Raw genomic sequence first — 14,572 nt, 5'->3', positions numbered from 1 at the left:
GGCAGTTTTTGGCTGGGGCTGGGTTTGAACCTGCCACCTCCAGCATATGGGACTGGCGCCCTACTCCTCTGAGCCACAGGTGCTGCCTCTGTTGTTCCCCTTTTGTTGAGTACTTGGGGTGTGTCCAGGTTTTTAAAAAAAAATCAGTATAAATGATGCTACTCTAAATACATTTGACTCAACTACGTTTGGGTTCTGTTTTGTTTGTTTTGGCAGGAAGGGGTTTTTCCTAGGGTATAAATCCCAAAGTAGAATAAGAAACAAAGCCCAGAAATAGTGGCCCAAGCATGTGATCCTAGCACTGTAGGAGGCCAAGGAGGAGGGTCACCTGACAGCAGAAGTTTGAGACCATCCTGAGTGATATGGTAAGATCTCATCTCTACAAAAAAGTTTTAAAGATTAGCTGGGTGTGGTGGCATGTGTCTATAGTCCTGGCTCCTTGAAGCAGGAGGTTTGCTTGAGCCTAAGACCTTGAGGCTACAGAGGGCAATAATTATGACTCTAGCCTGGGGAACAGAGTGAGACCCTGTCCCTAAAAAAAAAAAAAAAGAAAGGTAGCAGTCTACCCTACCATGTAAGGGATCAGATGGCAATGACATTTATCACTGACAATGACATATATGTATGTGTGTGTGTGTGTGTGTGTGTGTTTTTTTTAAGAGAGAGCTTCAGCCTGGAATGCTATGGTGTCAGCCTAGCTCATAGCAACCTCAAATGATCCTCCTGCCTCAGCCTCTTGAGTAGCTGGGACTATAGGCACCACACTTAGCTAATTTTTCTATTTTTAGTAGAGATGGGGCCTTGATTTTGCTCAGGCTGGTCTGTCTTGAACTCCTAAGCTCAAGCAATCCTCCTCAGCTTCCCAAGTGCTAGGATTCCAGCCTGAGCCACCAGACCCACCCAATGACATGTCTAGGATGCCCCCAGGGCCTTGTGGTCCTACTGTGCGGAGTTGGGCAGTATGTTGCACAAAGGCATCTAGGAGCCGAAATCCAGGCTTTGCTCTGCTTGCAGAGCTGTGCCCTGACCCTTCCCTAGTTTTCACTGAGAAGTGATGCCTTCTAGTTCTCACTAGAAGACACCACATGGACTTTCAGTGACCCTGCCTGTCTACACAGGAGTGGACGGTGGTGTCAGAGGATGAGCTGGCCCTGCTGCTGTCTGAGGACTGCGCATGTACTGCACCATCCTTCTGGCCTCTCCTTGGACCAATTCCATCACTTAGCATTGTTCTCTCCTGATTTCTGACCTCTCGGAGGGCTCTTCCCCCTCAGTGTGTGAGCATGCTTGAATTGCTTCCATCCTTGAAAATGAAACACTTAACTCAACATGTCCCCATGGCAACCATCCAGGCATTCTTCTCTTTTCCGTTGTATCCTTTACCTCCTCATTACCCATCCACTACCCAGGGAGCCACATGCTGTCTTTGTTTCCTTCTGGCCACCACATCTGCTCTTATCGGGGCCACCCGTGACCTCTTAATCACCAAACCTAATGGACGTTTTCAATTCTTATCTCACAGTCCACTTTGCTGCATTTGATTATCTCTCTCATGTAGAACTTTCTACTTAGTTGGTTCCTATGACACTGCCCTCCTCCTACTCTTATTTCTCCTTCATACACTCTCCTTTTTCCATCCACTCTGTACACCCAACATCTCCCAGTATTGCACCCTGGACATGCTACCTATCTCACTCGCCCTGGGTAACTTCCTTTACATTCATAGTTTCAAGGACCATCTGGTCTTGACACCTTTCAAATATCTATCTTTATCCCTTGTCTCTCCCCAGCATCATAATTATCTATTCATCTACATGCTGGACATTTGCTCCTGAAAAATGTCTCCATTTCACCTTGTCTGAAACTGACTTCACTATCTTATATCCAACCCTGATGACAGCACTATTGATTTAAGCTAGAAACCTGGAATTAGCTTCGACTCCCCTCCTCCTTCTCTGCTCCTAATCAATCACAGAGTCCTGCCAGTTTTACCCTGTCTGTATTAGACCCCTCATCTCCTTCTTGCCATCTCATCTCTGTCAGAGCTGTTATGAGTACTAAATAAGTAAATGTATTCATCCTTTTAAAAAGGCTTTATTGACCAAGCATGATGACTCACACCTGTCATCCTAGCACTCTGGGAGGCCAAGGAAGGAAGACCCCTTGAGATCAGGAGTTTGAGACCACCCTGAGCAAAGCAAGACCCCATCTCTACTAAAAACAGAAAAATTGGGCAGCACCCGTAGCTGAGTGGGTAAGGATGCCAGCCACATACACTGAGGTAGGCAGGTTCCAACCTGGCCCAGGCCTGCTAAACAACAATGACAACTGCAACAAAAAAATAGCTAGGTGTTGTGGTGGGCACCTATAGTCCCAGATACTCAGGGGGCTGAGGCAAGAGAATCACTTAAGTCCAAGAGTTAAAGGTTGCTGTGAGCTGTGACACCACGCACTCTACCAAGGGCAACATAGTGAGACTCTTGTCTCAAAAAATAAAATATAAAAAAAAAATTGAAAAATTAATTGGATGTTGTGGTGGGCATCTGTAGTCCCACCTACTTGGGAGGCTGAGGCAGGAGGATCTCTTGAACCTAGAAGTCTGAGGTTGCTATGAGTGAGGCTGACCCCCCATGGCACTCTAGCCTAGGGAAAAGAATGAGACTGTCTCAAAAAGGGTCAGGGGACAAGACTTTATTATAGAAAAAATTAGTAGGGCTGGGCATTGGTGGCTCATGCCTGTAATCTTAGCACTCTGGGAGGCTGAGACAGGTGGACCCCTTGAGCTCAGGGGTTCCAGACCAGCCTGAGCAAGAGTGAGACCCCATTTCTAAAAATAGCCAGCTGTTGAGGCAAGTGCCTGTGCCCTGCCTTGTCCCAGCTACTTGGGAGGCTGAAGCAAGAAGATCACTTGAGCCCAAGAGTTTGAGGTTGCTATGAGCTGTGACTCCACAATACTCTACTGAGGGTGACAAAGTGACAATCTGTCTCAAAAAAAAAAATTAAAAAAAACTCACTTTCCACAGAGCTGACAAAGTTATCTTGGTAAAATGAAAATTGACTATGCTGATCTCCTGCTTAAAAACCCATCACATGCCTGGATATGGCATCCAAGGCTACTGTGATCTGGTTCCTTCCTCCCTCTCAGGCCTCATTTCCCATCTCAGACCCAATACTCCAGCAGCACTTAGCTACATACAGCACACTGTGCCAGTGGGTAAGGGTGCCAGCCACATACACCGAGGTAGGCAGGAATTCTCTTTTCTGCACCCACTGCCTAAGACCTATTTATTTTCTTTTTTCCTTTTTTTCTCAATTTTTGGCCAGAGCTGGACTTGAACCCACCACCTCCAGCATATGGGGTCAGCGCCCTACTCCTTTGAGCTACAGGCATCGCCCTAAGACCTATTTATTTTAAAACTCAACTCAGACCAACACATTCTAGGATAGTGGTTCACAACCTTCCTAATGTTGTGGCCCTTTAATATAGTTCCTGTGGGTCGCGACCCACAGGTTGGGAACCACTGTTCTAGGAAATCAAGGCTGGTTTAGGTGCCCATACTCTGTATTCCCAGGATACACCATGTACCTCTCTATCATGGCCTTACCACATTATAGCATAAGTTTCTGTTAGTAAAGACATCTCCTTATCTGACTATGAGCTTCAGAACAGAAACTGTACCTGATTCCTCTATCTTTGTATCCCCAGAGCCCATCACAGTGTCTCAGTAAATAAACACCTTGCTACATGGACAGCATTGTGTAGTGCCTGGGGAGGGCAAAGGAGTGACCAGGCTCAGATAGGGGGTGGTGGGCAGCTGACAGACATGACCTTGCTCTCAGGCACAAGGGACACCCTCCCACCACTCTTCACCCTGAGTGGGAGACACAGCATGTGAGCTCTGCTTTATAGGGAGGGCTGGGAATGGGAGGTTGGGAGCAGAATTTAAGTCCCTTGTATGAGAGGTTAGGACTAGTTTCCGCAGCCCAGTAGGCCAGCCAGTCGTGACTTTGTCCCTGACACACATGGGTTAGTATCATTTATTGTTGATACAGGCAGTCCTCGAGTTATAAACATCTGACTTACATACAACTCGCACTAATGAACAGAAGCTATTATAATCCCAGGGTTTAAAACATATGAAAAATGTATGACTTGCACTTACAAATTGAGGCTATTATAGATAATAGGTAAATGTACTTGTTCCAACTTACGTACAAATTCAACTTAAGAACAAACCTACAGAACCTATCTCATTTATAACCCAGGGACTGCCGCCTGTAAGACTATAGACCTTTCCAGCTAGGGATTCCATTTCTCTCTGCATTTTGTGTTTCCTCAAATGTCAAATATTTGTTCATTTCTTTGTACCAATTACCAACAGAATTAAGAAACAAGAGAATCGGGCTCCCCATTATCTTTTCCACTATCTTGATTGGAAAACTTTTTCCTCCTCCACCTGACTCCAAACTCTCCCCCTTCAAAGCCATATTACTTACCAGGCCATTTTGGGCAACATAAGTGGGGAGGCCGCTTACTAAAGCCCAGTGGTCAGGAGGAGGATTCCTGTGAAGGCCAAAGACAAATGGTGACTTTCAGTGCAGGCGTTATCGGATCAGACTTGAATCAGGGACCTGCCCTCTCCCGATACTTTGGTGGCTTCCAGCACCTGCTTATAATCACTACACCTGACCCACCCCAGCCTTCTTAATGCCCAAATCCAGATGTGGAAAAAAGAATGATGAACATAGCATTTTATGATTGTCCACAAAATGTGCCTATCCAAGAGAAGAGATTCATTCTATAGATTATTGGCTATTGAGCAAAAACAGATACCATCACGTTCCTCATAAAGTTAGTAGCTTAATACTAAGGAGAGAGAAAAATAGCGTGTATGGTGAGCGCCTACCACATACTCAACACTAAACTAAGTTCTTTCCACACTTATTGATCCCTCAAAACAATATTACAATGTCTGGTATTATTACTTTTTGCTTGTTTATTCTGAGAAAAAACACGTGCAGAAAAATGTATTTTAAAACTTCATTAATTATTAGAAAATGAACATTTGTGAAACCATAGAACATCAAGAATAGCATCGTCAGGGCAGATGCAGTGGCTCACACCTGTAATCCTAGCACTCTGGGAGGCTCAGGTGGGTGGATTGCCCGAACTCACAGGTTCGAGACCAGCCTGAGCCAGAGTGAGACCTTGTCTCTAAAAATAGCCGGGTGTTGTGGCAGGAGCCTGTAGTACCAGCTACTAGGGAGGCTGAGACAAGAGAATTGCTTGAACCCAAGAGTTTGAGGTTGCTCTGAGATATGACATCATGACACTCTATGGAAGGTGACAAAGTGAGACTCTGTCTCAAAAAAAGAAAAGCATCGTCAGTTCTTTGCCTTCTCCTTCCAGCCTTTGCCCTGACTCCAAAGGAAACCATAATCCTGACACTGGGATAACTATATCCTTGCTTTTCTGGAGGGTTTTACCACCTAAGCAAGTTTTCCTGTCACTTCTATCTTATATTTGCTTGTTTTTCAACTTCATTTAGATAGAATCATACAATGCATATTATTTTGTCTTATTTTCTTTTTGTTTTGGAGACGGGGCCTCACTCTGTTGCCCTGGGTAGAGTGCCGTGTCATAATAGCTCACAGCAACCTCAGACTCTTGGGCTCAAGTAATCCTCCTGCCTTAACTTCCCGAGTAGCTGGGACTTTAGGTGCTCACCACAATCTGCAGTTAGTTTTTCTGTTTTAGTAGTGACAGGATCTCACTCTTGCTCAGGCTGGTCTCGAACTCCTGAGCTCAGATGATCAACCCACCTGGACCTCCCAGACTACTAGGATTACAGGTGTGAGCCACCTCACCCAACCTGTCTGGCTTCTTTTTTAATGCTGCTATAATTCATTTCTTTTATTGACTTACAGTTTTCCCTTGTTTTACTGTAGTGCGATTTATCCATTCAACTGTCGATAGGCATTTCTCTCCCCCCTCTCCTCCAGTCTGGGACTAATATAAACAACGCTGTGTGAACACTCTGTTCTGATTGTCATTTACTTACTATTCAGTTGTTGATTCGGATGACATATACTGTGGCAGCCATTCGAGATGTTCTAATATTGTACTAATATTCTGGCTGTCCATCCTTTTAGGCACATGGGTCACGGTACATTCCCCATCCATTTTAAAGAAACTGTGGCCATGTGACTAGCTCTGGCCAATAAAATGTGAGTAGAAGTAATCTGTGTCACCTCCAGGTGGACATTTTAAGAGCCAGTGTGTGTCTTGCTATGTTTTCTCTTCTCCCTGGCAAGGCTAATCAATCTGGCATGTTTTAAATGGTGGCTGCTTTATCAGTGTGGGTCTATGACTGACTACGATCCCCATAATATACACCCGACCACTTGCACCAGCTGGCAATGCACAATATAGTGGGATGGTAAAATAAAACTTTTTTATTTATACCACTAAAGCCCTTACAGCATAGCCTAGTCTATTCTGGCTGATTTAAAAAAGGTATATCAGAAATAAGATACTGGCCAGATGTGGTGGTTCATGTCTGTACCTAGCACTCTGAAAGGCCAAGGTAGGTAGATTGCCTGAGCTCAGGAGTTTGAGACAAGCTTGAGCAAGAACAAGACCCCATCTCTACTAAAAATAGAAACACTAGCTGGGTGTTGTGGTGGGAGCCTGTAGTCACAGCTACTTGGGAAGGTGAGGCAAGAGAATCACTTGAGCCCAAAAGTTGGAGATCACTGTGAGCTATGATGCCACAGCACTCTACCCAGGGTGACAGAGTCAGACTCTGTTCTCGCCCACAAAAAAAGAAAGAAATGAGATGCTGCTATAACAAAAAACCTAAAATAGGTGGGATAAGTTAGGGACTGGGTGGAAGGCAGCCTGGAGACTGTAATTAGAGGCTAGTAGGATGAGATGTTTGCCAAGCAATGATGAAATGCTGGGAGAAACTATGACCTGTGATTATTTAAAAGACAGATGGTGGTTTAATAAACTTGTAGCTCTAGAAAAGGAGTTAGAAAACAGAATGGTCAGACAAGTATGCATTTGATAAGATTGGGAAAAAAGGAGAGACAAATTTAGGAAACATTCAGAGAATCAGCCCTTAGGCTAGCAGGAATAAAAGGGAAGAGAGAGGCTCGGCGCCTCTAGCTGAGTGGCTAGGACATACACTGGAGCTGGCTTTAGGAGTAAAGCTCAGTGGCTAGGACATGCACTGGAGTGCCTCTAGCTCAGTGGCTAGGACATACACTGGAGCTAGGACACACACTGGACATCCACTGGAGCAGGTTCGAATCCAGCCCGGACCTGCCAAACAACAATGACAACTACAACCAAAAAAATAGCCAGGCGTTGTGGCAGGCACCTGTGGTCCCAGCTACTTGGGAGGCTGAAGCAAGAGAATCGCTTAAGCCCAAGAGTTGGAAGTTGCTGTAAGCTGTGATGCCAGAGGACTCTACCAAGGGCAACAAAGTGAGACTCTGTCTCCAAAATAAAAGGGAAGAGAAAGAAGCCAAAAATTAAGGGATTTGAGGCACTTCTTATCCTCACAGGTGAAAGATAACCTGAGAACTTGTTTACCTTAGTGAAAGGGGATTATTACAATTTGATTTGGTGATCAGTGTGGAATCATTTGGCCTATTACACTGAAATTTGAGGACTTAGGTGGCATACAGTAAATCCCTTCAGCTCCACAAAATTGATCGGGGAAAGAAGACCAAGGTGTGGCTCTCCCACAGAACCTGACAGCAACCTCAAGGGGTCTGTCTGAAATTAATTTAAGAAAAAGAACCATTTCTCAAAACAGAACCTTGGGTATGGCTCATAGCACAGGGCGAAGATTCAAATAGATAAGAAGGCAACTAAATTTTAAGAATGCTCTCTTAACCAGAAAAGTACAAGCCTATGTTAAGAAGATCTTCAACTGTTCAAATCTTTAAAAGATCTCTGAGTCCCAGCTACCCACACACAGGATTGAGAGCATTTTTCCTTTTCATTATCTTCCTTGGTCACATATGAAGAGGACCTCAGAGAACAGGTTTGCCTTGGAGGCTGAGCCATTTTCTTTGCTTTTACTTTGCCCCTCATGGACCCCAGAAGTAGCTCCACAGACAGCAGTTGAAAAGCCCTGATTTGATCTCATTCTAACATAGGAAACCAAAGCCCAGACAAGCCACAGGATGTAGGGCTGGAATTCAGAGCACATGACTCCCAGTCTGGCACTCTGTGGTTTTGATCAAGTCTCTCCCTTACTGAGGTCTCTTTGCCCCTCTATGTAAGACTCTCCACTGCTGCATGTGGCCTCCTTACTGCTCTCCCTGCCTCTATCTAACTGTGGACCGTGTTGGATTTGCTTAGTATTGACCTTGGAATAAGTATCTTTCAGATGTTGATAAGATGCCTGAAATTTTGCATGTTTTAAGGCATGTTAAATGGAATTATGGCAGGCTATTGTTTGGGGCTAAGCTCCTGTGCCAGCCCCCAGCAGATCAGGCTAAAAATCAAAATGGAGTCGCCATGTTAAAGTTCTACCTCACCAAACCAAATCTAGGCTGGTATCTGACCTTCTGAAACATTAGGAGAGAGATAAAGCCAATTTCCTAACGGGCCAGTTTCAACCTTCGATTAGCATTACAGGCAGTCCCCATATTACAAACAAGATAGGGTCTACAGATTTGTGTTTACCACGAATTTGTCAGTTGGAACAGGTACATTTACCTATTACCTGTAATAGCCTCCGTTTGTGTGAACTGTATATTGTTCGCATGTTTGTAACTTGAGGACCTATTGAAATCGTCTCTGTTCATAAGTGCGAGTTGTATATAACTCAGATATTGTAACTCTGAGATGGCCTGTACACTAAAGTTCCCTCTGATTTAATCCTTATGCCACAACATTAACAGCAAAAATAGCCTGAAGTAATCTGATGCTAATTAATCAGTTATTTTTCTGTCTCCTTATTCTGTCTCCTTGTCCCCACCTTACAAGAAAAGTAGCTTTGAAGTGACTAATGCTCTTTGTTCTTTGCTTCTGCTTTTTATACCCCTTCTCTGTCTATAAAGCCAACTTCTTCTACTCAGCTCATTGGGACACATTCTATTTTATAGAATGAAGTATTGTGCGATTCTAGAATCACAAATGAAATCCATTGAGATATTTAAACTAAATTTGTCATTTTGCCTTTTGACAGATGATACTTACGGAATTACTTTGATGTCTTCTTTGCCGTGCAGGATATAGTCAATGACCTTGTAAAAATTGATTTCCTGGCAAAAAAGATAAAAAAAATTATACTTCAAGAGTCAGAAATTTGGCTCGGTGCCTATGGCTCAAGTGGCTAAGGCGCCAACCAAGTACACGGTGGATTCAAATACAGCCTGGGCCCGCCAAACAACAATGACAGCTGCAACCAAAAAATAGCCAGGTGTTGTGGCGGGCACCTGTAGTCCAAGCTACTTGGGAGGCTGAGGCAAGAGACTTGCTTGAGCCCAGGAGTTGAGGTTGCTGTGAGCTGTGATGCCATGGCACTCTACCCAGGGGGAGAGCTTGAGGCTCTATCTCAAAAAAAAAAAAAAAAAAAAAAAAGAGTCAGAAATTCAACAGGAGTGGGTCCCTGAAATAGAATTTGTCCTTTGTCATCACGTGCCATGTGCTTTTTGTTATTGTTGTTGTTGTTTTTGAGACAGAGTTTCAAGCTGCCGCCCTCAGTAGAGTGCTGTGGCATCACAGCCCACAGCAACCTCAAACTCTTGGGCTTACGCGATTCTCTTGCCTCAGCCTCCCAAGTAGCTGGGACTACAGGCATTCACCACAATGCCCAGCTATTTTTTGGTTCTAGTTATTTGATTCATTGCTGTTTGGCAGGCCCAGGCTAGATTTGAATCCACCAGCTACGGTGCATGTGGCTGACACCCTAGCTGCTTGAATTACAGGCACCAAGCCATGTTGTTGTTATTTGAATTAATTTATTTTGTTACTGATATATAATAATTGTGCATATTTTGCTCCATGGTTTTCAGCCTAACCGTACTCCTTCTAAGAGTGTACCCAGATTCCCTTCCCATCCTCTCTGCCCTCAGCTGACTTTTAAGATTCAATGGGTTGACTGGGCAAGGTGGCTCATGCCTATAATCCTAGCACTCTGGGAGGCCAAGGCAGGTGGATTTCCTGAGCTCACAGGTTTGAGACCAGCCAGAGCAGAGTGAGATCTTGTCTCTAAAGATAGCCAGATGCTGTGGCGGGTGCCTGTAGTCCCAGCTACTTGGGAGGCTGAGGCAAAAGAATTGCTTGAGCCCAAGAGTTTGAGGTTGCTGTGAGCTATGATGCCATGGCACTCTACCAAGGGCAACAAAGTGAGACTCTGTCTCAAAAAAAACTGATTCAATGGGTCTCCCTGCAACCAACTCATAGTGGCCAAGCAGGAGGCTGGGATTTGGTGCTGAGAAAAGGGATAGAAAGCGTTCAAAGAAGATCTGGAGGTTGAGTGTGTGATCATAAGAACTGAGTCATTTTTGTCACACTCAACTAAAATAGAGAAGCCAAGAGGAAAAAAGCCCTGACGACACATAACTTTGTCTAAGAATGTAATTCTCTGCAAGCCTGGATGCTGAAACTGCCAGCTGTAAGCTGAAACCCCTTTTATCTTACAGTTGCTGAAATGACCTGCTACAACTCTAAGACTAGTTTTACCTGCTGTCATCGCTCGGGGAAACTTGCCCTTGCCAGAACTCTACTAGTGCCAATGAACTTTCTCAGGGAGCAATGTATGACATTTCTCTCTTTAATAAAGCCTCCAACCTGTCCTTTGTTCTTTATGTAGAGATTTGTCACTTCCTTCCTTCCTTTCTTTTTTTTTTTTTTTGGCAGAGTCTCACTTTCTTGCCCCAGTAGAGCTCCGTGGTGTCATCACTCACAGCAACCTCAAACTCTTGGGCTCAAGCAATTCTCTTGCCTCATTTATTCTATTTTTAGTAGACACGGGGTCTCACTCTTGCTCAGGCTGGTCTTGAACTCCTGATCTCAAGCAACCCACCCACTTCAGCCTCCCACAGTGCTAGGATTACAGGGCTTTGGAGGATTTAAAAATACACATTCTTTGACCCACTTGTTAAGGTAATGGATCTTAGAGATCAGGGGCCTCAGCCAGACTGCCTTAAAAAGCCTAGAAACAATCTGTCATTAGGAGAGTGGTTACATGGTAGATGTTTCCAGAGTGAGACAGCTGTGTCTGCACTGACAGGGAAAGTTGCCAAGACATACAGTGAAGTGGGAAAAGCAAGGCACAAAACAGCCACCACATTCACAGAGGGTGGCGGTGGCGGAACACGCCACCATCTACAGATTATCTGAGTTCTGTAGACATTCCTGCAAAGACTTGATTGCTAACGGTAGCTGCCTTTCAGAAGCTGAGCACGAGGAATGGAGGCTTCATTTTTATGGAGTGAGTTTTTCACTGTGCTCATGTGTTACTTTCTCTCCCTTTTTTCTCCCAGCAAATTCAGCTTCAAGTGATAAGCAAGTTTTCTGAGCCACACTGTTCAGCTTTAACACCATTTTTAAATAGGCTCGGCACCTGTAGCTCAGCAGCTAGGGCAGCAGCCACATACACCAGAGCTGGCAGGTTTGAATCCAGCCCGGGCCTGCCAAACAACAATGACAACTACAACCAAAACATAGCCTGTAGGCCTGTAGGTGGGTGCCTGAAGTCCCAGTGATGTGGGAGGCTGAAGCAAGAGAATCACTTAAGTCCAAGAGTTGGAGGTTGCTGTGAGCTGTGACATCACAACACTCTACTGAGGGTGACATAGCGAGAGTCTGTCTCAAAAAAAATATATTTTTTTTAAATAGTAAAATTGCACTCTTTTTTAGCAGTTCTAAAAAGCAAAACTTGGGTGGTGCCTGTGGCTCAAAAGGGTAGGGCACCAATCCCATATGCCAGAGGTGGCGGGTTCAAACCTAGCCCTGGCCAAAAACGGCAAAAAAAAAAAATTAAAAAAAATAAATTAATAAATAAATTAATTAAATTAAATAAAAAGCAAAACTTGCCATGCATTCTGTTGGGACTTAGGTGAAGCTAAGTTTCCACCTGGGAGGGGGACCTCCTGGAGATCTTCTTTACCTTAGTCGTCAGGGCTGTGTTGCCCATTGTGCTCCCGGGCAAGCTCAAGGCATCCTGGGATTGGCAGCCACCCTATCTAGGGTCTCACCAGTCTCAGCCGGTGAGACTTTAGAAAGGTTAGAAATGAACATTTACTTGAATCCATTTGAATTGCACAGGAGAATCAATTTTCTTTCACAAAAAGATCAGTGTGCTTTAGGTGACTATGGCTTTTTCCATACACTGTAGCTCAGTCAAGTTGCCTTCCAGGCTATATTTATGTGCTGGGGTGGTGGCTCACGCCTGTAATCCTAGCACTCTGGGAGCCCAGATGGATCCCTTGAACTCAGGAGTTTGAGATCAGCCTGAGCAAGACCAAGACCCCGTCTCTTCTAAAAATGGAAAAATTAGCTGGGCATCGTGGTGGGTGCTTGTAGCTAGTCAGAAGGCTGAGTCAGGAGGATCACTGGAGCCCAGGAGTTTGAGGTTGCTGCTGCTGTACTCTAGCCCTGGGTAACTGAGTGAGACTTTGTCTCAAGGGAAAAAAAAAGGCTATATTTATGTACAAAGTCACCAGCCTCACCAGCTGCTGGAAAATCAAAACAGAACATTCAAGTGCACCTTTGTTACCTTCCAGCAGAGCAGCTACCCTTGTGAACACAGGGGCTTTGAAAGAGCCACAGATACAGCCACAGCCAAATCATGGCTTGTGGAAATATACCAGTTTTGAAATGAGTGCTATGTTTTTTGTTTTTTCCATGAACCCTAACTATCCTGAACAAGTTTTAAATAGTTAAAACACACACACATTTTATTTTTGAAAGGAGATGAAACAAGATGAAAGTACTACTGGGGGGATTTAGGACCTAAGATTTGGAAAGGTTAATTAGTTAGGATGCAGCTAAAAGGTATACATCTATACCTGAATGTGGCAGATAAAGTGTGAGAATGATGTTAGAAGCTGGAGGGAACATTACAATGCATGGTTTTGAGCATGCCAGGTTGAATTTATGCAAATGGTTTGACCTTTCTGAATCTCAGTTTCTTCAACGGTCTAATCATAGGGAAAATGAGGATAATAAGAGTATTGAGAAGAATAAATAATGTAATCTAGGCAGAGTGCCCAGCAGATAGGGAGGCCCATTCCGGGTAGCTGTGATTATCTATTACAATGGCTACTGTGTACAAGTGTGCGACTTGCATTACTATGACAGCCCTGCTGGGTAAGCTTAATTACCCCGGCATTACAGGTAAGGCAGGTGAGGCTTAGCAGAAAGGTTCCCCAAGGCCACACAACTACTTGGTGGAGCAGGGATCAGAACTCAGGCTTTCTCCCCTAATCCCATGCTCTTTCCAGAAGGCCTTCCTCTGGTCAGTCTTGACATGCTATACCTGGACCCAACTCTGCCTGTGCAGATTTTCCTCATGGCTGTGTCCCAAACCTGTAATGGACTTAGCAATGCATTTACTGAAATGCATTTACCTCATAGACAAGAAAATCAAGAACCCAAGTTGCTGGGTACTCATGCCTGTAACCCTAGCACTCCGTGAGGCCAAAGCAGGAGGATCCCTTGAGCTCAGGAGTTCAAAACCAACATGAGTAAGAGTGAGACCCCTGCATCTATTAACAATAGAAAAATTAGCCAGGCTTTGTGGTGGGCACCTATAGGTCCAGTTACTTGGAGACTGAGGCAGGAGGATCTCTTGAGCCCAAGAGTTTGAGATTGCTGTGAGCTATGATGCTACAGCACTTTACCTCGGGTGAAAAAGTGAGACTGTCTCAAAAACAAAAAGTGTTAACTATGGCTGTGCTGGTCATCTCAGTGATACTTAAAAGTTCTTGAATTGGCCAAAAATGATGGGCAGCTCTTTTCAGGTTGATGCTTAGCAAGAAAATATCCTGCTCCCTTCTGTCTTGAGGGCACTTGAGGTTGAAGAGCCAGAGTTAGAGCCTGACATTTTTTCTGGCTGTCCTGGAGTTGGAAATGACCTCTAACATCTGACCTAAGGGCTCAGCTCAGAGGGTACAACGTCAAAGCCACCATGGAAATTGGAGTTATTTGAAGTTGGCAGTGTCTGAAAGCTATGATGATCTTTAATTCTCCAACTTCTAACTTTCCAGAAGATACAAGTTCAGCCTGTATGTGAACTGGAGAAAAAGCTCAATGGTAATGTGTCAATTATGCCAACATGAAAAAGCTGTACTTTGTCCCCAAATAGAGTTTGTGAGAGCAGCACATGACAGAATCCTTGAAGAAGTAGTCTTCTGAAATGAAATCATGAAATTCTGTGGGCAAGAGAGTAATTTGAAACTAAACAACAGCAACTTACAAAGGTGGATTTTGATAAAGCACACCAGACAATATAGATTCCAAGGGTGAAATCAATTTTGGTGTGTACATGAAGGTCTCAGGAGAAAGTGTTAATTTTGAACAGAGTTTCTTTTTTTTTTTTTT

The 14,572-nt window shown here is 44.2% G+C and overlaps 1 protein-coding gene across 2 annotated transcripts in view; it reads right to left on the bottom strand.

Annotated features, from left to right (window-relative positions):
• Positions 1 to 14,572, bottom strand: part of PDE6A (phosphodiesterase 6A) — an 81,640-nt gene that overhangs the window by 47,929 nt on the left and 19,139 nt on the right. For both annotated transcript variants that reach the window (XM_003782047.3, XM_003782048.2), the window contains 2 exons: positions 9,221 to 9,285; positions 4,498 to 4,564 (listed from right to left, as the gene is read on the bottom strand). In XM_003782047.3, coding sequence (XP_003782095.1) covers positions 4,498 to 4,564; positions 9,221 to 9,285 — 132 coding nt within the window. The remainder of the gene's footprint in view (positions 1 to 4,497; positions 4,565 to 9,220; positions 9,286 to 14,572) is intronic.

This window comes from Otolemur garnettii, unplaced genomic scaffold (assembly GCF_000181295.1).
Source record: "Otolemur garnettii isolate 467f Iridium unplaced genomic scaffold, OtoGar3 scaffold00003, whole genome shotgun sequence".
Taxonomy (NCBI): Eukaryota; Metazoa; Chordata; class Mammalia; order Primates; family Galagidae; genus Otolemur; species Otolemur garnettii.
This window is presented reverse-complemented; position numbering and strand designations above follow the sequence as displayed.